We start from the raw sequence: 22,656 nt of genomic DNA on the forward strand, positions 1-22,656 counted from the left end.
GTCTATGTAAAAAGTTATTTAGACAATTCTTTCTCATTGATGATTTTGTTTCTAACCAGAAAGTGCTGCTCAGATGTAAGATTTCAAATCTTGGTCTCCAATACTGTAGTGCCCACGTGTAGTTAAGTGTCCACCTGTAACTAAGAACCAGCTATTGTTCTAAAATGATGGATAAATTTGTTTTCTCCCCATATCTAGAAGCCTTTGAGAGGGAACTGACACTGATTCTAACCACTCCAATGGCTATCAAAATAGCTGAAAGCAAATCCTGAATCCATCACTCTAGAGTCCAGCCTTGGAAAACAAAAGAAAAATGAGGAGGAACCCAATAGAGGGATGCTTCTGGAAACCTTTGTCAAGAAATTCCAATGGACTCTCATATGAACATTTGAAAATTTGCCCTGTTCTTTTTTCCACTTCCCTATCTAGAACTTGTAATGCTAATTACTCTTGGCTTTACTTCTTTAGATCTATTGGTGATTCAAAGACTTTCTTTTCCTCCTTGAGATAAGGGTTTTGCAATTTGGGAGTCTTTTAGATAGTCCCACTGAAGGGGTACTCCAATTGTCTCACCCTACATCACTTTTCAGCATGGAATAAGCCAGTGCAGTCTGCGTCCTGATTCCCTATTGGCAATTTGGGTAACCCCTTCAGAGGATGGTGTGATAAGAATAGGAGGTAGAAATTGGCTAGGCAGTTAGGGTAAAAAGACCCCAAAGAAGAGTAGTCAGTTTCTTGGATGAAACTCACAATGTCCTTGGGCCTCTTTGCAATCATTTTAAAGGCCAAAAATGTCGAAAATATTTGGGAACGTTTATCTAATCCTTAAAAGATTTTAGGGTTACCTCTTCAGAAGGGGGAATGTTAAGAGTAGCCAAAAGCCCCATGTCTTAGTTTGTTTCTTCATTGCTGTGAAAATACTCTGACCACTTCCAACTTGGGGAGGAAAGAGTTTATTTAGCTTACATATCTCAGGTCACAGTTCATCCCGGAGTCCAAGGTAGGAACTCGGGGCAGGAACCTGGAGGCAGGAGCTGGAGCACAGGCCATGAAGGAACACTGCTTATTGGCTTGCTCCCCTGGCCCCTGCTCAGCCTGCTTTCTTATGCAACACAGGCACCACCTGCAGTGGGCTGGGCCCTCCCACATCATTCATCAAGAAGATGCTGCTCAGACATGGCCACAGGCCAGTCCAATAGAGGAAATTCCCATCTAGAGGGAAATAGAGGCATGCCTTCCACGGGGGGAGGCATGGAAGAGGGGCATTTGGATTTGATTGGGAAGTTTATGAAATTAAATATGCTCAATAAAAAGTTACCTATAACAACACACTTATTTACACATAATAAAAGTAATATAAAACTTTTTAAAATAAAAGAAAAAATTATTTTTAAAAAAGTATTTATTACACTTAAAAGTTCGTAGTCACTTTACTGTGGGCTTCTGTAAAATCCAAAACAAGTACTGTCTTATTTCAAAGGGAAGAATAGGGCACAACTAAGCAAAACCAAAATCCAGCAAAGTAGCTCAAGGCTGGACATCTGGGATTCACTCAAAACCTTCTGGCCTCCAAAGGGTTCTGGCAGCTCCACTTCTCTTTGCCATTCATGGCACAAACAGCTCATCTCGCAGACCCAGACCAGCTCCATTACACACCTACTGTGGTCCTTGGTGGTTGTCCTACGGTCCTGACATCTCCAAAAAGCTGGGGTCTCCACTGAAACTGAGGCTATGCCTTCACCAATGGCTTCTGGCCTCTCTGGGTGCAAAGCCTCAGATTCTCTCCATGACCCCTTCAGTCCTGGGGTCTTAACTGCAACTGAAGCTGCACTTTCACCAATGGCCTTTCCTGGCCTCTGCGTGCCAAGCCTCAGCTGCTCTCTGTGACCCCTTCACGCTTTCAACACCAGAACCATGCAGGAGACTCTTACACATTACCAAGTCCTGCTTCCAGCTTGAGATAGAAACTCGGGTCCCCTCTGTGTTCTGACCCTGAGGAAATACCTCCCAGAAGATTTCACCTTAGTAATGCTGGTCTCTTGTTACTTACAGCTGATTTTTCAACCCCAGCTAACCAGCATCAATTGTCCCAGTAAAGCAAAGGTTTTGCTTCAGGTTCTAGTCTCTTCTTAATCACAGCTGATACTTCTGCCCCAGCTGACCGGAACCCACAGATTCGCAATTCAAACTATCACACAAACAGCCCTGATAGTCTCTGCTTCCCTTTGAAGCGTCACAAGCCAGGCCTCCATCATCTACAACTTTTTCAGCATAACTGTTCCAAGCTCCACAGCAACAAACTTTGAGCATGCAATAGCTTTCCAGCCCAAAGTTCCAAACACTTACACAGTCCTCCCAAAAATACCAAGGTCACATCTGTCACAGCAATATCCCACTCTCTGGTACCAATTTCTGTCTTAGTTTGTTCTTCATTGCTGTGACAAAATACTCTGACCACTACCAACTTGGGGAGGAAGGGGCTTATTTAGATTACATATCCTGGGTCACAGTTCATCTAGGAGCCCAAGGTAGGAACTCAGGGCAGGAACCTGGAGGCAGGAGGTGAAGCACAGACCATGGAGGAACGCTGCTTACTGGCTTGCTCCACTGGCCCCTGCTCAGCCTGCTTTCTTACGCAACATGGCCCACCTACCCAAGGGTGGCACCACCCGCAGTGGACTGGGCCCTCCCACATCACTCATCAAGAAGATGCCCCTCAGACATGGCCACAGGCCAATCCAATAGAGGAAATTCCCCAATTGTGGCTCCCTCAACCCAGGTGTGTCAAGTTGACACTTAAGCTATCCAGCACACCCCATAAAAAATAAAGAACATGAAGTTATCAGAAAAAAGTGATGGGGAGATCATTGGAGGAGGTGGAGGGGAGGGGTGAGCATGGATTTGATCAAAACACCTTATATGCATGTACGAAATTCTCAAATTATTTTTTAAAAGTGGCAGAAACAGGCAGATCTCTGTGGTTCAAGGCCACCCTAGTCTACCTAGTGAGTTCCAGGCCAGCAGGGGCTACAGGGATACTGTGTCTCAAAAAGACCAAAAATGAAATTGTTCATTATTTTTACTTTATGTGTAAAAGTGTATTGCCTGCATGTATGTAAGTGCATCTGTGTCATGCAATGACCATTGAGATCAGAAGAGGGAATCGGATTCCATAAAAGTGGAGTCATGAACAGTTAGTTGTTAGGTGCAATGCAGGTTCTGGAAACCAAATTTCAGTCCTCTGCAAGTGCACGCGCAACCAGTGCTCTTAAACACTGAGCGATCTCTTCAGCCCCAGCTTCTACAAGGGAGAATACAAAGATCTAGGCAACACTTCAAAATTTTTCAGCATCTTCAATCATTAAGAAAATGCAGATTTAAAAAATTTATGATTCTATTGCACCGTTAGAACAACTGTCATGACGTGTAATACATTATAGAGGTGAAGCAAACATATAAAGTGAAACTGTTAGAATTACTTCGATAGCTTTTGAAAGTATAGCTAAAAAGATAGTTGGGGCAATTGTGACTTTATGAGAGGAGAATTAGAAAAACAGCCAAAGGCTCCACTGCATGCCTGCCTGATCATCAGTACCAATGGGGTGATGATATCTTTGCCACCCTTATCTACTATTAGGTGACCATGAAGAAAAATGTCACTAGTTTAGGAGATAGAGAAGTTCCTTTTCTATCAGTTTCAAATCAGTAGCTGACCATGGGGTGTCTGCAATACTAACCTCATGAGGAACATTAAGGCCAACATGAGTGATGAGAAATGCTCCAGGTTTTGTTTAAGGAAACTGGGGGTAGCTGGGAAATTGGCTGATTGATTCACCAGAGTCCAGGGGGAAGGAAGCTGAGGGTCGAAAACTGCACATAAAAAGTTTGAGGGTCATTATAACTAGCTGTACCATCCAAACAATAAATGCCCCTAGCCATATATCAGACCCAATTCTTAGTGGGGGCAGAGATTATGGTCCAAGTCTGAGTGAAGTTCCATTGTTTCTGTGGGCAGGCCAAATTTCACTTTCTAATTGGCAGTCTGAGAAAGAAATATATTCTCATTGACTCTGGTTTAGCAAGATTTCCCAGTGTTTTCCCATGAGCGCTATTTTCATATTATTACTGATCCTTCCCAGGCCAATCAGTTTAACAACAGCGTACATGGTAGGACCAGTCAATGGGGGAACATGAGTATGGAGGATATAAAAAGATGTACTACATGCACTGGGGAGAGATTGTCATCCACCAAGAGGAATGCCATAATTGGAAGATATTTTTAGAAGTAGCTTCAGCATTTAAGAGTGTGGGCCATTGATCCATAGCCAATTAAGATCCCCTATCTGACAGAAGGGGTAATGAACCTTGCTTGGTCTGAATACAAGCTCTTCCACATGAAGTTATGGTAGCATTTTTTTTAGAATGGACTTTCTATTATTATTATCTATTCCTCTAAGCCTAAATGTTCTCTTTCTTCCATCCCACCATCCCTTTTTTATCCTGTTATGAAGAAGAGGCCATCTTTCCAACCTATTTTGGAAAGAGATTCTTTGCTCTGGGAGTGCCTCTCCTCTGTGTTGGCTCACTCAAGTTTTCCCAAGACCCCCAGACCTATTCCTCTTCCTTGGGGAAGATCTCTCTTGTTCCTTGTGGAGGACTGTCATTTTGGGTTTTAGGTCAGGTAACAAGGAAACTGTCCTGGACCCTAGTTTCTTCAGGACAGAATTGGGACAGTCACCAAGTAAACTGACTCTGTTGAAAGGCTGTGACTTGGGAATAGTTGTTATAGAAATGATCAAGCAAAAGCTAGATCACTGGTATCAGGAATAATACACATGGAGGAGGAATGAGCTTTTATGATGTCAGTCTTTGCAAAGACAGCACATCGTTTCCTGAAAACCATTTGAAGATCATGCACACATAGGCATACTGAGTTGTAAATTTCTAAAAGTACAAAGGGTAAAACATGTTATCTACTTCAAATTGATTAGGACAACACCGAACGTGTCTGACAATTTCAGAGGAGGAAGTCTCTAACCCTATGAATCCAGAGATATAAAGCAACAACTTGTTACTAAACATATAAAATTGGAAATTTTAACACATTTTGTAGCAATACTTAAGTCCTTTATATTACTTACTTTTCTGATGTTGTGAATAAAGCACCACGGTAAAAGGAATTTATAGAAGGAAGAGGTTCTAGAGGAAAGTGTTCATCATGGCAAGGAGCCAGGGCAGCAGGGGCTAAAAGCTGAGAGCTCGCATTTTCAAGGGTGCACAGGAAGCAGAGGGAATTAGCTGGTAGTGGGGCAAGGCTACAAATTTCCAAAGTCCAGTCCCAGTGACCCACCTCCTCCAGCAAGGCCACACATCCTAAACTTCCCCCAAATCCTAAGCACTACTAATGGACACATAGTATTCAAATATTTGAACCTAGAGGAGGCAGTTTTCATTCAAACCACAACATCCCATACCCTGGATCCCATAGATTTATGACCATCTCATACTGTAAAATGCATTTAGTCCAACATTAAGTTCCAATAGATTTTAAAGGCCTCAACACTGCTCAAAAGTCAAACATCCAAACTTGCTTCTATGATTAAAAGCAATTTACTAATTGTGAACCCCTGTAAAACATGGAAATATTGGAATACAAAAAAAAAAAAGTAGCTGGGTAAACACTAAATAATGTCACTCCATGTCCAATGCCTAGAAATATAGTTCCAAAGCACTGAGACTTATTTATCCCTGCAACATACACCTGTCTTTTGGGCTTGTTCCACTCCCTCTATGTGGATCTCCTTTACAAATGTCTGACACCTCTGGCATCACCAACATCTAGAGGTCTCCACACTCACAGCTTCATCCCATGGCCAGTCATGGCATCTCTGCCATTAAGGGACTTCTTGTAGTGTCTCCCATGCTCATACATATTGCCTGGCCTAAGCAGCACTCCAAAGCTGTGAAGGAAATACCCCAAAATCCCTCAGTCGTGTATCCTTCATTCCAACAAAGCCAGTCACCATTAAGAGGCTAGAGAGATGGCTCAGCAGTTCAGAGCACTGGCTGCTCTTCACGGCATGGTTAGTTTCTCCATAGCAAAGCTCCTCTTCTACCATCAACTTCTGTATTGGTTACTTTTCTGTTGCTGTGAATAAAAAATCATGACAGAGGTAGCTTATAGAAAGAACAGTTTATTTGGTCTTACAATTCCATAAAGGTAAGTGTTCTTAAAGGCAGGGAAGCATGCGGCAAGTGGTGGGCATGGCAGCATGAGGTGAAAGCTAAGAGCTCACTTCTTCAATGGCAAAGATGAAGCAGAATGAGTAAACATTCTGGCAAATAACATTTCTGGCAAGGCTATGAAAACTAAAACCCAACAGATGACACTTCCTCCACTAAGGCGGAAGCTCCTAATTCTCCCAAAGTAGCACCATTAATTGGGGGACAGAGTGTTCAAATATTTGAGCCTATGGAGGACATTTCTCGTGCAAAACACAACAGCCTTTTGTTAAAATTTATAGACACTAATTTTCTTTTTTAATATTTGTGTTTGCTTCAAAACTTCAAATAATGGCATTATCACCAACATAATTTCCATTTTAAAAATAACCTTTTTTGTTATTTATCGATTGAGGACTTCATTCAATGAATTTTGGTTACATTCCAACTCTATTATCTCCTCTGGGACATATTTACTGCCCCCTCCACTACCCTTTTGTTTTTTCCCTGAGTCCAGTTTGTGTTGCCCAAATACTCTTGACCTACCAGAGGACACATGACTAAAGACAACTGACTCTTCATCTCCAGCACATATCCAATGCCAGCTAGATACCTAATTAGGAGTAGGAATTTGATCCAATTTCCCCCCTCCATTATGATATTGTTCATTGTTTTTTTTTTTTCCAAGTATAAATAGGTCTTGTGTTCGCTGACACAATTACTATGGGTTCATTTGTACAACTGCTCTCTTGTATTTATTTGGGGGGGGGTCTGAGAAAGGGTCTCCCGGTAGGCCCAGCTGGCCTGGAACTCACTATGTTGATCAGACTAGCCTGGAACTCACAAAGATTCCCTTGCCTCTGCCTCCAGAGTACTGGGAATAAAGGCATGCACCAACACCCCATTTAGCTTTAAGCACTCTACAGTCATGTATTCTCTGCAAATTGACACGTTTTGTGACTCTGTGTTAATTGCCTTCTACTAAAAGAAGCTTCTCTCATGAGGGTTAAGAAATGCACCAATTTGAGGGTATAGTGATAAATCACAAGAAGACATTTAATACCAAGCCCACTTAGTGAAATGTTAGAAATAGGTCACTCCAAACAGGTGTAGTGGCATATGCCTTTAGTCCCAGCTTTTGGGAGGCAAAGTCAGGTGGATCTCTGTGAGTTCAAGGTCAGCCTGGTCTACATAGCCAGGACAGATGGGGCTACAGAAAGACTCTGTCTCAAAAAGACCGAAAAATAAAATAAAATAAGGACAATTTTAGGCTGAATTACCAATGTAGCCACTGGTTCTTGGACTCTACAATGGTGCTAGGTGTGGTTTGTCAAAAATAAAAATTGACAGGGAAATGGAATGCCCCCAAAGGATCATACATGAAATATCTGCACTATGGGTTTCACTAGTAAGACATGTGGCCAATAAAACTTTATCACAGGTCTCTAAATGTGGGCATAGCTATTGAAAGCCACAGCCCCATTTAAAGAAAGTCAGTCATAAAGTTTTAAAATTAAAGCATGTATTTTATGAAACTGAGATGTGCAAGATTGTTCTCTTTTTCTATCTCTCTCAATTACTATATATGCCCTTTTTCTCCTCTTCCTTGTATCAGGAGGAAAGCAAGCATGCCTACCACATCCTTCCAAAGACACTAGAATCTGAGTCAAAAACATCAATACTAATGAAACCAACTATGTGGAAAGTTGAAATATAATATATAAATCTTGCTTTCTTTTAGTAGTTTTATCTATTATTTCCTCACTGTAAAAGTGAAAGCACAGCAACACACCTCCTACCATGAAGTTCTGTGCCTTAGCAGAGTCTTTATTATACCTTGAAAATCTACAAACATATATGCATTTTACCATTACTGTTTCTGCTAAATTATATTTGTAGCTTTATGTACTTGGTCATATCTCTCAATATAAATGAAAAATTGGTTCTGTATGCATAAGTATCCCAGAAATGGAGTTGATAACAAAGAATACTATTAAGTTTTATACATGATAATACCTATAAATTATAAGCTTAATTATATTGCCATACAATATGGTTATGTATGTCATAATGTCTCCAGTACAAAATATGACTTCTGACAAAAACATCATATATGCTACTTGATGTTCAACACCCATAGAAAAAAAGGACACCTCTTGAAACTATTCCACTCTAATACGATTTGTGTATGGTTCATCTTGTAATTAGCCTTTGCTATCCTTAAAATGAAATGTGGCAGCAGAGCATAAAATAAACAGTATTATGCTGACATAGGAATATTATGTTATTGTCTGCTACTTTCAAACACATGAGGTAAAATGTAAGCAGGAAGTTAAATTCACACATCTTCTAAGATTAGTTTTCACTTTTCTCTGACATGGCTATTACTGTGTGATACATCAAGTGAAACCGAAAACATCTATCCATTACTTTTGTTGTGCTTTTCATCATTAAATTAATGAACTAGACAGTTTATTATCATTGAGGCATAAGTAAAAATTCATTCCAAATACACACTACTGATTTTTTTTCTTTTAGTAACAGAATGATACCCAACACACCCACAAGAAAATTTACTTTTATTATAAAAAAAAAATCTACAATTACATTTTAGCAAATAACTTTGCTATGGCCATTAATTATTTATGGATGAACAGGCATTAATGAAGTACTGCCAGTAGATGATATATTAATTCAACTATGGCTCAAAAATTACTATAAACTCTCTCATACATTCCTAAATAAGAAAATATTAATTTAGTTGAGGATCTAATTCCTATAGATATTTCTCTCTAAAAACTTCAAAAGTGGGAATGCAAATATTTTCAAAGAATAGTTACGAGAAATAAAATATTTGGTTTTTTTACCCAAGCTTTATCTACATAGCACATGATAATAAAAAGTACTGGATCTTGAACAGCCATAGTTTCAGGCCTATACTAATGTAGTCAGAGGGACTAAAAGGACAGTTTTTGCTCCTTGCCCTCCAAGGTCCTCTTGTTCAGGGAGGACATAGAAACCCCACCAGATGGACTTGAAACAGTATGCAGTCTACAAAGAGAAGGGTCAACTCAGAGGAAACATCTCATTCATGCTTCCAAGTGGAAGCATGGTTGAAGAAGACCTTTGATTTATCTTCACATAGATGGAACTGGTAAGAGAAAGGAGCCAGGAGCTCCTTCCAAACCCATGTGACCCCTGAGGGACACATCCTCAAATGACCTTAAATATAAAAATAAAATTGATTTGGACCAACTCTATAGTCTTAGAAACCCAAAAGGAATAAAAATAAATTTATTTGGAGAAACTGTATAGTTTTAAACACCCAAAAGGAAAGTATAACCAAAGAGTAAAGTCATCAGTATATTTAAGATATTAGGCTTAAGTCTAGATAAATAGTTATTTAGACAATTATTTCTCAATGATGATTTTGTTCCTAACCAGAAAGTGCTGCTCAGATGTAAGATTTCAAATCTTGATCTCCAATACTGTAGTGCCCACCTGCACCTAAGGGAGATAACCAGCTATTGTTCTAAAATGATGGATAAATTTTTTTCCCCCATCTAGAAGTCTTTGAAAGGGAACCGACACTGAATCTAACCACTCAAACAGCTATCAAAATATCTGAAAGCAAATCCTGATCCATCATTCTAGAGTTGAGCCTTGGAAGACAAAACAAAATTGAGGAGAAACCCAATAGAGGGATGCTTTTGGAAGCCCTTGTCAAGAAATTCCAATGGACTCTCATATGAACATTTGAAAATTTTCCCCATTCTGACATTTTTATAGTTCCCTGTCTAGAACTTGTAATGCTAATTACTCTTGCCTTTACTTCTCCTTCACATCTCCTAATTATGGATTCCAAGATTTTCTTTTCCTCCTTGAGATAAGAGTTATGCAATTTAGGAGTGTTTTAGATAGACCCACTCAAGGGGTACACTAGTTGCCTCACCCTGCATCCCTGTTCAGCATGGAAGAAGCCAGAGTGGTCTGCGTCCCAATCCCATATTGGCAATTTGGGTAACCCCTTCATAGGATGGTGTGTGATAAGAATAGGAGGTAGGAATTGGCTAGGCAGTTAGGGTAAAAAGACCCCAAAGAAAAGTAGCCAGTTTCTTCGCTGAAAGTCAAAATGTCCTTGGGCCTCTTAGCAACATACTCTATTCCAAAGACCAAACATGTCGAAAGTATTTGGAAGCTTGTATCTAATCCTCAAAATATTTTAGGGTTACCTCTTCAAAGGGGAGAATGTTAGAGTAGCCAAAAGCCCCATAAAATAAATAAATCAAAGAAAATTGCCCAACAACCCCCCCCCCACAAAAGAATGACTTGACCCCTGCTCTGAATATCAGCTTCTGCAGAGATTCCTGCAGAAGAAATTTCACATCAGTGATCTTGGGACACAGAGACATCTGTGCCAGTAGTCCCGTAGACCCTCATTGAAACCTAAAGATGGTATAGCATTTAAGATATGATGCAGGTGGAACCCTACAAAAACTGTGAGAAACAGTAACTAACTCATGGCATGAAGCATCAGTGTTAGTTTATCTGGGTCTGCTGGCATGAATAAACCTGAGTTGACACCAAAAAAGAATACAAATGGAAGAGGATTTTTATTTGTTTTGTTTATGGTCATTTTGACACAGAGTCTCCTTTTAGCCCCAGCTGGCCTGGAACTCACTATGTAGACCAGGCTAGCCTTGAATTCACAAATCCACCTTCCTCTGCCTCCCAAGTACTGGGATTAAAGGCATGCAGCACTACGCCCTGCTTGTTTTTATTTTAGAGGCAGAGTCTCCCTGTAGCCTCAAGCTAGACTGGAACTACCTATGTATATCAGGCAGGCCTCTGATCTCAAGGATACCTCCCTGCCTCTGCCTGTGAGTGCTGGAATTCAAGGTATTCTCTCTTCTGTATCCCAAACTACTTATGTAGGCATATCTTTTTTAGCTAAACCCTAACTTTTTATTAGGAAGAGGGAAGGGTACAGAAGGAGGTGGGAATGGGGATTGTCCTTGGAAATTTCTTGCTCTTCCAGAGGGGGCCACATTGAATAAATTTCCCTTTATGGCTTAAAAAAAATTTCTAACTTGAATATAAACATGGACACGTCCACACATGCACATGACATTAATCTTACTGAAGTCAACTCACATTCTTGATAGTCATATGACTTAATGATATATATGTGAATTCTTTGACAGTGAATAAATGATGAGATTTTTTTCAGGTTGCAGTTACCTATGAAATTTTTGATACGATTCAAGATTGGAGTCACATATACATGATGGTTGGAATTGGTTTTATCTGCAAAGTTTTTCTACAATATGAATTCTCCAAAGTACAAGACTTGATTGAAAAGTGAAGGGTGAATCAGTCTTGATATTTCTACTTTCTCCAATTTCTGATTTGACATTGAATTAGAAGTAGAGTTTTATAAAAGATTGCACAATGCTATTTTTATTTCTAGGTTTTGTTGGTAAGTATAAGTCTCATGCTGTAGTCTAGTGTTTACATATATATTAAACAGTCTCTATGTATAAGTGTTTCTCTTTAGAATTAATTCTGTAATGCCTTCTAAATATTGCATACAGGACAAAGGATTTGCCACATTCTATAAAATTTTATTGTGTCGCTCCACTATAAATAAAAAATGACTTCAAATATATGACATATAATTGAAAAATTCTACATCATTTATATTTGAAGTGTTCCTCTTCATTGTGAATTCTCTAAAGTTATCTAGGACATGACATGTCAAAAAAAGCTTATCAATTTTTTTATATATGTACATTTTCTCTCAACTATGAATTCTCTAATTTTTCGAAGATTTGATAATTGACTATAAGACATTTCATATTTTTACATTTCTATCATTAATCTCCAGTATGAATTATCTTATGCCTCCTTGGTGCTCAGTTCATACTAAAAGACGTCACATTTTTCACATTTATAGAGTATCTCTTATATGAATTCTCTGATGTCTTCTATCATGAAAATCAAGTAACAGATTTTTCACATTTGTAGGATTTTTCTCCAGTATAAATTATCTCATGATTCCTAAGTACCGAGTTCAGAGTAAAGGACTCGTCGCAATCATCTCATTTGTAGGGTTTATCTGCAGTGTGAATTCTCTGATGTTGGATAAGACTTGAAAATCGACTAAAACACTTTTTACAATTTTCACATTTTTAAGGCTTTTCTCCTGTATGAACTCTCTCATGCATTCTGAATGATGCCTTCATAGTAAAATACTTGTCACGTTCTTTACAATTGTAGGGGTTCTCTCCAGTGTGAGTTCTCTGATGGGCTTTGAAATATGACCCAGAACTAAAGGATTTTTCACATTCATCACATTTGCAGGATTTCTCTCCAGTGTGAATTTTTTGGTGGCTTCAAAGGGATGACATATAAGAAAAGTATTTCTCACATTCTTCTCATTTGTAGGGTTTCTCTCCTGTATGAAATCTCTTATGATCCTTAAGTGATGACATCTGAGTAAAGGAATTGCCACATTCATTACATGTGTATGACCTCTCTTCTGTAGGAGCTCTCCAATGTGCTTTAAGACTTGAAAATTGAATAAAAGATTTTTCACAGTTTTTACACTTGTAAGGCTTTTCTCCAGTACAAGTTATCTTATGCAACCTAAGTGATTTATGCTGAGCAAAGAACTTGTCACATTCTTGATATTTGTAGGGTTTCTATGCAGTATAAATTCTCTTTATGCTCTAAAATGTAATTAAAAGACTTTTTAGTTTTTACATTTGTAAGGTTTTTCTCCAGTATGAAGTGTCTCGTGCAACCAAAGTGATAAGCTCAGAGCAAAGGACTTGTCACAGTCTTTAAAATTGTATTGTTTTTCGCCAGTATGTGTTCTCTGGTGTGCTTTAAAATATGGAAAGTAGCTAAAAGACTTTTCACAGTTTTCATATTTGTAAGGTTTTTCTCCAGTATGAAGTTTCTTATGCTTCCAAGTGATTAGCTAAGGGCAAAATACCTGCCACATTCTTTACATTTGTAGGGTTTCTCTCCAGTATGAGTTCTCTGGTGTGCTTTAAGATATGCAAAGTAACTAAAAGACTTTTGACAGTTTTCACATTTGTAAGGTTTTTCTCCAGTAGGAAATATGCATTCTAAGTCCTGACTTCACAGTAAAAGACTTGTGTGGTTGTCATGTGGCTGCTCTCCTCTGGCTATGGCCACTCTCCTGCTCTCTTAGTTCCCCTGATCAGCCGTCCGGTCTGGACCCCAGGGCTGGTGAGGAGACTGTGTCAGCGGAGCTGCATTCAGACACAGGAGACCAGGTTCAGTGACGCAGATCTGGTTTATTGCAGGAAGGCACAAGCTTATATAGGGGTAGTGGTCCAATCACAGCACAGCAAGTAGTTTAAAGGTGAGGTACCCAAGGGTGGTGATTAGGGAGTGGTGAGCTCTAGGCATCAGTCTCATGATCTGCCAATGGGAGCAAAATGTCACAAGGCATTCCTTGTGGCTCCAGCAGTTGGGCCGTTGCCTCAGGCCTGCTGTATGGCTGTCAATAAGACTTTCACCCTGGGCTCAACTCTGTCTCCCACAGACTTGTCACATTCTTCACATTTGTATGGCTTCTCTCATGTATGAATTCTCTGACGTTGGGTAAGACTCGTAAATCAGCTAAAAGACTTTTCACAGTTTTCACATTTTTAAGGATTTTCTCCACTATGAGTTCTCAGATGTATTTAAAGATGTGAAAATTGACTTAAAACTTTTCACAGTCATCACATTTTTAAGGCTTTTCTTCAGTATGAATTCTCTTATGGCTCTTACATCCCAAATTCAGGGTAAAGAACTCAGAACTTTGACACTTGTAGGGTTTATCTCCATTACGAGTTGCCCTATGTCTTCTGGGATTTGGGCTTTCAGGAAAGGCCTTGTCACATTCCTAATATTTGTAGAGTTTCTCTTTGGTAAGAATTGTCTTACATTTTCTAATAGTTGAATTCTCCAGACAAGTCAAAGATGAAGAGTACATTTCAAGTATTGGAAATAACACTGAGAAAATAACACATTCAGAAGAGGAAGGAAGGAAGGAAGGAAGGAAGGAAGGGAGGAAGGGAGGGAGAGGAAGGAAGGAAGAAAGGTAGGGAGGGAGGGAGGGAGGGAAGGAAGGAAAGGGAGGAAGGTTGGTTGATTAAAATTTCTAACAGACCTGAGAATGATTCAAATGATGAAATATAAAACTCTATGGAAAACAAGTAGTAGCTAGATAAAAATTAAAGAAATTTATACAAATAAGACTATAGCTCAAAATTTCTTCACTTTAGTTAAATAAGTGGATATAAAAATCAGAAGGGAAATGTGGAAAGCTAAAATAAATATGGACAATGCATTCAATCCTGTAACAGAAAATATGTGAAAAACAGACTGCAAAAATATAAAACTCTATGGAAAACAAGTAGTAGCTAGATAAAAATTAAAGAAATTTATACAAATAAGACTATAGCTCAAAATTTCTTCACTTTAGTTAAATAAGTGGATATAAAAATCAGAAGGGAAATGTGGAAAGCTAAAATAAATATGGACAATGCATTCAATCCTGTAACAGAAAATATGTGAAAAACAGACTGCAAAAATTGTTAATCAAGGCTGTAAAGGAATATTTCAAATCATACCAAAGGAAGTAAAACTGCAATAACATCAGATCTCTGGTCAACAAATGCAAAGGCCAAGAAAGCATTAAATAATACACTTAGTACACTGATAAACACACTACATAAAGCTGTAAAAAAAATTAATAACCAAAAAATTCAATCCTTAACTTTGATGGAGGTATAAGAGATTTGAAGATATGCACACTCCATGCAAAAGAATAGAATATATAGATGCAGAAGCCACATTCAAATATTCATAAGAACAGAGTAAAGAATTAAATGATAAGAGGACGTGATGTATAATTTTTTATTTTCTGTATATAAATGTATGCCTGCATGTAAGTGCACCTGTGTAATGCAGTGCCTGGGAAGATCAAAGGAGGACATGAGATCCCCTGGAACTTTACTTACGACTTTACCTAGGTTGTTAGCCTAGAGTTGTAGACGGTTGTTAGCCGCTATGTGGGTGGCTGGGATTTGAACAAGACTCCCCTACAAAAACAGCCAGCCAGTGCTCTTAATGGCTGAGCCATTTCTCCAGCCCCAATAACGTGTTTTCTTAAAAGGCTCTGAGCACAGGTTTCAAAGGAAGATCCCTGGTATCAGGAATATGCATGGAGGAGGAATGAGCTTTGGTAATATGAGTCTTTACAAAGTCAGCACATCATTTACTGAAAAATCATTCGAAGATCATGCACACAGAGGTATATTGACTTATAAATTTCTCAGAGTACAAAGGAGAGAAACAAACATGTTATCTATTACAAATTGAATAAGATGTATGCAACCTGTCTTACAATTTCAGCAGAGGAACTCTCTATCCCTATGAATCCAGAGACATACAGCAACAACTTGTTACTAACCTTATACAAAATTGGAATTTTTCACACAAATGTAGCAATACTTAAAGCCTCTGTATTACTTACTTTTCTATTGCTGTGAATAAAACACCATGATCCAGGGAACTTATAGGAGTAAGAAGTTCTAGAGGAAAAGTGTTCATCAAGGCAGGGAGTCAGGGGAGTGGGGGGTTGAAAGGTGATAGCTCACATTTTCAAGGGCACACCTGAAGGAGAGGGAATTAACTGGTAATGGGACAAGGCTACAAACTTCCACAGTCCAGTCCCAGTGATACATTTCCTCCAGCAAGGCCATACAACCTAAACTTCCCCAAACTTCTAAGGATTACTAATGGAATACATAGTATAAAACCACCATATTCCACTACCTAAAGCCCATAGGTTTATGGCATCTCAGAATACAAAATGTACTTAGTCCAACTTTAAGTTCCAATAGACTTTAAAGATCTCAACAATGCACAGTGTGAATTGTGTCTTCTGAGATACAATTTATCAATCGTGAGTGGGCTCCTGTAAGATATGGGAACACTGAAATACCAAAAAATAAATAAAAAGAGTAAGAAGTTCTAGAGGAAAAAGTGTTCATCAAGGCAGGAAGTCAGGGGAGTGGGGGTTGAAAGGTGATAGCTCACATTTTCAAGGGCACACAAGAAGGACAGGGAATTAACTTGTAATGGGACAAGGCTACAAACTTCCAAAGTCCAGTCCCAATGATACATTTCCTCCAGCAAGGCCATACAACCTAAACGTCCCCAAATTTAAAAGGATTACTAACAGAATACATGGTATCCAAATATTTGGAGGCAATTCTCTTTCAAACCACCACATTCCACTCTGTAGAGCCCATAGGTTTATGGCATCTCATAATGTAAAATGTATTTAGTCCAACTTTAAGTTCCAATAGATTTTAAGGTCTCAAAACTGCACAGTGTGAATTGTGTCTTCTGAGATACAATTAATCGTGAGTGAGCTCCTGTAAGATATGGGAACACTGAAATACCAAAATATATATATATATATATGGAGCTGGGTAAACAGTAAATGTCACTCCATGTCCCATGTCTAGAAATATAGTTCCAAGGCACTGAGACTTATTTATCCCTGCAACATAAATGTGTCTTTTGGGCTTGTTCCACTCCCTCTATGTGGATCTCCCTTACAAAGATCTGACACCTCTGGCATCATCAACATCTAGAGGTCTCCACACTCACAGCTTCATCCCATGGCCAGTCATGGCATCTCTGCCATTAAGGGACTTCTTGTAGTGTCTCCCATGCTCATACATATTGCCTGGCCTAAGCAGCACTCCAAAGCTGTGAAGGAAATACCCCAAAATCCCTCAGTCGTGTATCCTTCATTCCAACAAAGCCAGTCACCATTAAGAGGCTAGAGAGAGATGGCTCAGCAGTTCAGAGCACTGGCTGCTCTTACAGAGCATGGTTGGTTTCTCCATAGCAAAGCTCCTCTTCTACCACCAACTTCTGTATTGGTTATTTTTCTGTTGCTGTGATTAAAAAAATCATGACAGAGGTAACTTATAGAAAGAACAGTTTATTTGGTCTTACAATTCCAAAGAGGTAAGTGTTCTTAAAGGCAGGGAAGTACGCGGCAAGTGGTGGGCATGGCAGCATGAGGTGAAAGCTGAGAGCTCACTTCTTCACTGGCAAAGACGAAGCAGAATGAGTAAACGTGAAGGGGGCAAGGGTATGAAAACTAAACCCAACAAGTGACACACTTCCTCCACTATGGCAGAAAGTCCTAAATCTCCCAAAGTAGCAGCACTAATTGAAGACACAGTGTTCAAACACTCGACTATGGAGGACATTTCTTTTTCAAATGTGTTTTGAGTCTTGTGGTGAAGAATGTGATACTTATGTCCCATTTAGTGTGACACACTCCACAGTCACTTCTCTGCAAACTGAGTCATTTAGGGTCTCTGTGTTAACTGCCTTCTAATAAAAGAAGTTGTCTCATGAGGGTTAAGAAATGCAACAATTTGGGAGGTATTTAAAAATGTCATTAGTACCAAGACCTCTTAGTGAGATATAAGATACTGGTCACCTAGGCTGATGATCAATGTAGCCACTGGTATTTATCCCCCATACTTGTGCTTGTGTGGTTTTTCTAAAAAGTTTGTAGAGATATGGAATGCCCGAAAAGGCTCATAGATGAAATGTCTCAACTATGTGTTCATTAGTAAGCTATGTAGCTAATGAAACTTGATCATGGGGGCTCTAAACATGGGTTCATATTTATTCAAAGTTATAGCCCCATTTGAAGAAAGTCAGCCATTTTTTCAAATTAAAGCATGTATTTCTTGAATCTGCAATGTGAAAGGTTGCATGCTCTTTTTTGACTCTATATATCCTTCCTCCTCTTCCTTGTTATTGAGAGAAAAGCAAGCCTGCCAACAACATCCTTCAGAAAACACTGAAATCAGGATCGAAAACACTAATACTAACGAATGTAGAACATTGAAATACAGTATATAAATCTTGTTTTTAGTTGTACATCAATTATTTCTTCACTGTAAAAGTGAAAGCACAGTAACACACCACTTACTATGAAATTACATGCCTTTATGAAGTCTTTATTTATGCTTTAAAAATATACAGATATACATGCATTTTTCTATTATATTTCTGTCACATTTTATTTGTAGCCTTATAGACTTGGTCATATCAATATGAACAAAAAATTGGTTCTGTATGCTTAAATATGCCAGAAATGGATTTGATGGAAAGAATACTATTAAGTTTTACAAATATTAATTCAATACCCACGAATTTTAAGCTTACCTATACTGCCATAAATTATGGTTATGTACAGCATAGTATCTCTGATACAAAATATAAGTTCTGAGAAAAACATCATTTCATTCCCACAGGAAACTATTCCAATCTAGCACGATTTGTGAAAGATTCCCCTTGTAATTAGTCTTTGCTATCCATAACACAAAATGTGGTAGCAGAGCATAAAATAGACAATATTATTCTGATATAGGAATACTATGTTATTAACTGCCATTTTCAAAGACATAAGCTAAAATCTAACTAGAATGTTAAATTCACACATTTTCTAAAATTAGTTTCCACTTTTTTCTGATATGGCTACTTCTGTTTCCTACATCAAGTGAAACTGAAAACATCTACCCATTATTTCTATTGTGCTGTTCATTGAGGCATGAGTAAAAACTAATTGCAAATACACAATGTTGAAAAATACACAATACTAATCTTTTAGTAAAACAGAAAGATGTCCACCATACTCACATCACAGGAAAATGTACTTTTATTATAACAAAGAAACCATATCTACAATTACATTTTAGTGAGAAACAACTTTCCTCTTGCCATTTATTATTAACAGGCATTAATGAAATATTGCTAGTAGGTGATATGTTAATTCAACTATATCTCAACAATTACTCTAAACTATCATACATTCCTAAAGAAGATAAAATAAACTTAACTGAGGAACAAATTCCTATAGAGATTTCTCAACTAAAAATTTCAAATCTGGGAATACAAATAATTGTGAAGAATTGTTACATATAATAAAATAACATTGTTTTCCCATGCTGTAGTCTACTATTGACATGTATATTAAACACAGTCCGTATGTTTAAATGTTTCTCTTTAGAATTAATTCTGTAATGCCTTTTAATTATCGAGTACAGGCGAAAGGATTTGCCACATTCTATAAATTGTATTTTTGTTTCTCCAGTATAGTCATTGTTCAAATATTTGACATATACTTGAAAAATTCTACACTATGTTTAAAGTGTTTCAATTCACTGTGAACACTCTGGTGTTCTCTAGAACACAACTCATCAAAACAAAACAAAACCATCATACTTTTTTTACATGTATAGGATTTCTCTCCAGTTTGCAATCTCTGATATTTCTAAGATCTGAAAGCTGGCTACAAGAATTGTCACATTTTTCACATTTCTAAGGCTAGTCTCCAGTATGAATTCTCTTATGCCTCTCTTATGCCTCCCTACATTCTCAGTTCAGAATAAAGAACTGGTCATATTCTTCACATTTATAAGGTTTCTCTCCTATATGCATTCTCTGACATCCTCTATCATGAAAACAGTGTAACTGAGTTTTCACACTTTAAGGTTTTTCTGCAAAATGAAATCTCTCATGTTTCCTAAGTACTGAGTTTATAGTAAAGGACTTGTCACAATTGTCACATTTGTGGGGTTTCTCACCAGGCTGAATTCTTTGATGTGCTCTAAGAAATGACACATGAGAAAAAGACTTGTCACATTCATTTACATTTGCAGGGCTTCTCTATTGTATGAGGTCTCTGATGTAATTTAAGATTCAAAAACCTACTAAAAGACTTTTCGCTTTTCACATTTCCAAGGCTTTTGTCCATTATCAATTCTTTTGTGCATCCTAATTGCTGGATATCACAGTAAGACTGGCTACATTCTTCTTATTAGTAGGGTTTCTCTCCACTATGAGTTCTCTGATGTGCTTTAAGACTTGAAAATTGACTAAAAGTCTTTCCACTGTTTTCACATTTGTAAGGCTTTTATCCAGGATGAATTCTCTTATGCACCCTAAGAGGTATGTACTGAGTAAAGGACTTGTCACATTCGTCACATTTGTAGGGTGTCTATCCAGTGAGAATTCTTCGATGAAATATGAAGAAAGGACATATCACATCCTTCACATTTGTCTGCTTTCTCTCCTGTATGAACTCTCTTATGATCCCTAAGTGATGACTTCAAAATAAAGGAATTGTCACATTGATTACAAGTGTAGGCCTTCTCTCCAAAATGAGTTCTTTCATGTGCTTTAAGACCTGAATACTGACTAAAAGACTTTTCAGTTTTCTCATTTGTAAGGTTTTTCTCCAGTATGAATTCTCTATGTACCCTAAATGATAGGCTATGTGTAAAGGACTTGTCACATTCTTTACATTTGTAAAGTTTCTCTCTAGTATGAGTTCTCTATGTCCTTTAAAATATGTCACAGAATTAAACAACTTGTCACAAATGTCACATTTATATGGTTTCTCTCCAGTGTGAAATCTTTGATGTGTTCTAAGAGATTGACATATGAGAAAAGGACTTGTCACATTCTTCCCAAGTATTGGGTTTCTCTCCTGTATGAATTCTCTTATGATCCTTCAGTGATGACTTGTGAGAAAAAGATTTGTCACATTCATTACATGTGTAGGGCCTCTCTTTTATATGAGTTCTCTGATGTGCTTTAAGACTTGAATTATGACTGAAAGACCTTTCACAGTTTTCACATTTGTGAGGTTTTTCCTCCAGTATGGATTCCGTAATACAGCTGAAGTGCTGAGTTCACAGTAAAAGATTTGTCACATTCTTCTCATTTGTAGGGTTTCTCTCCAGTATGAGTTCTCAGATGTGCTTTAAGATGTGATAACTGACTAAATATTTTCCACATTCATCACACTTGTAAGGCTTTTCTCCAGTATGAGTTCTCTTATAGATCCTACATGCCAAATTCAGGGTAAAGAACTCAGAATTTTGACACTTTTTTGTAGTGTTTATCTCCATTATGAGTTACCCTATGACTTCTGAGATTTGTGTTTTCAGGAAAGGACTTGTTACATTCCTCATATTTGTAGAGTTTCTCTTTAGTAAGAATTGTCTTATGTCTTCTAATAGTTGAATTCTCCAGGCAAGCCAAAGGTGAAGAGTACATTTCATGTATCGGAAATAATGCTGAGAAAATAACACATTCAGAAGACGAAGGAAGGAAGGAATGAAGGAAGGAGGGAGGGAGGGAGGGAGGGATAGAGGGACAGAGGGAGGGAGAGAAAGGAAGGGAGAAGGTTGGTTCATTAAAATTTCTAACAGACCTGAGAATTATTCAAATGATGAAATATAAAACTCTATGGAGAACAAGTAGTAGCTAGATAAAATTAAAGAAATTTATACAAATAAAATTATACTTCAAAATTTCTAAACCTTAGTTAAATAAGTGGATTTAAAAATCATAAGGGAAAGTTAGAAAGGTAAAATAAATATGGACAGTGCATTCAATCCTATGTGATAGGAAAAATGTGAAAAATAGAATGCAAAAATTGATCCTGAACAACGTAAGGGAATATTATCAAAACATTACCAAGGGAGTAAAACTGCAATAATATCAGATCCCTGGTCAACAAACACAAAGACCAAGAAAGCACTAAATAATACACTTAACACACTGAACCTAAAGCTGACAAACTTAAAGTGATAACTAGAAAATGTAACCATTAAAATTGATGGAGGTATAAAAAGCATTTGAAGATATGCACAATTTATGCAAAAGAATAGGATATAAGGAATAGGAAGCCACATTCATTAATAAGAACAAAGTAAAGAATTAAATGATGAGAGGACCTGAGGAGTGGACCAAATGCCAGGAGGAATCAACATATTAATATTAAAAGGAAATAAAGACCAACAATCCAATCAATCAGAACACCAAAAAATTACAGTCAATACAAATCCCCTCCATCATATTCTGAAATATGGCATCAAATCACTAAATAATGGGCAGAAATTGAGAATACTAAATGGTGAAATTTAATAGGCCACAAAATAGACTGAAAAAAAAAGTAGGAATAAGCGATAAAATGTCATCACTACATATTAGTAAACCTGAAAATTTATCATTCATAAAACAATTATAAGTGTTTCTACAAAAAAATTTAGGTTTCCTAATTTCATAATATAAAACCTAAGTGGAAAGGAAGGCAAGATACAGCCTGATAAATTTCAAGTGGAATTTATCAGTCCACCACTGTAAAACGTAAATATGATTTTACCATAAAAATTGGGCAGGAAAAAATCTAGGCATGAATTGTTTGGGAATACAATATTTATGTAGTGTACCATAAAGAAAATAAAAACTATTTTCAAAAATATTATTGTCAGATTCACATAGAAACCAAAATAGAAA

The 22,656-nt window shown here is 37.7% G+C and overlaps 1 protein-coding gene across 1 annotated transcript; it reads right to left on the reverse strand.

Annotated features, from left to right (window-relative positions):
* Positions 1–12,413: 12,413 nt before the first annotated feature.
* Positions 12,414–21,263, reverse strand: LOC115071955 (zinc finger protein 658B-like). The gene is made up of 4 exons (XM_029568071.1): positions 21,135–21,263; positions 20,806–21,038; positions 13,223–13,369; positions 12,414–12,615 (listed from the first exon to the last, which is right to left on the reverse strand). The coding sequence occupies exons 1-4, from the start codon at positions 21,261–21,263 to the stop codon at positions 12,414–12,416; spliced, it is 711 nt and encodes a 236-aa protein (XP_029423931.1).
* Between the last annotated feature and the right edge of the window lie 1,393 nt (positions 21,264–22,656).

Source organism: Nannospalax galili, unplaced genomic scaffold (assembly GCF_000622305.1).
Source record: "Nannospalax galili isolate Female #2095 unplaced genomic scaffold, S.galili_v1.0 scaffold260, whole genome shotgun sequence".
NCBI classification, from domain to species: Eukaryota; Metazoa; Chordata; class Mammalia; order Rodentia; family Spalacidae; genus Nannospalax; species Nannospalax galili.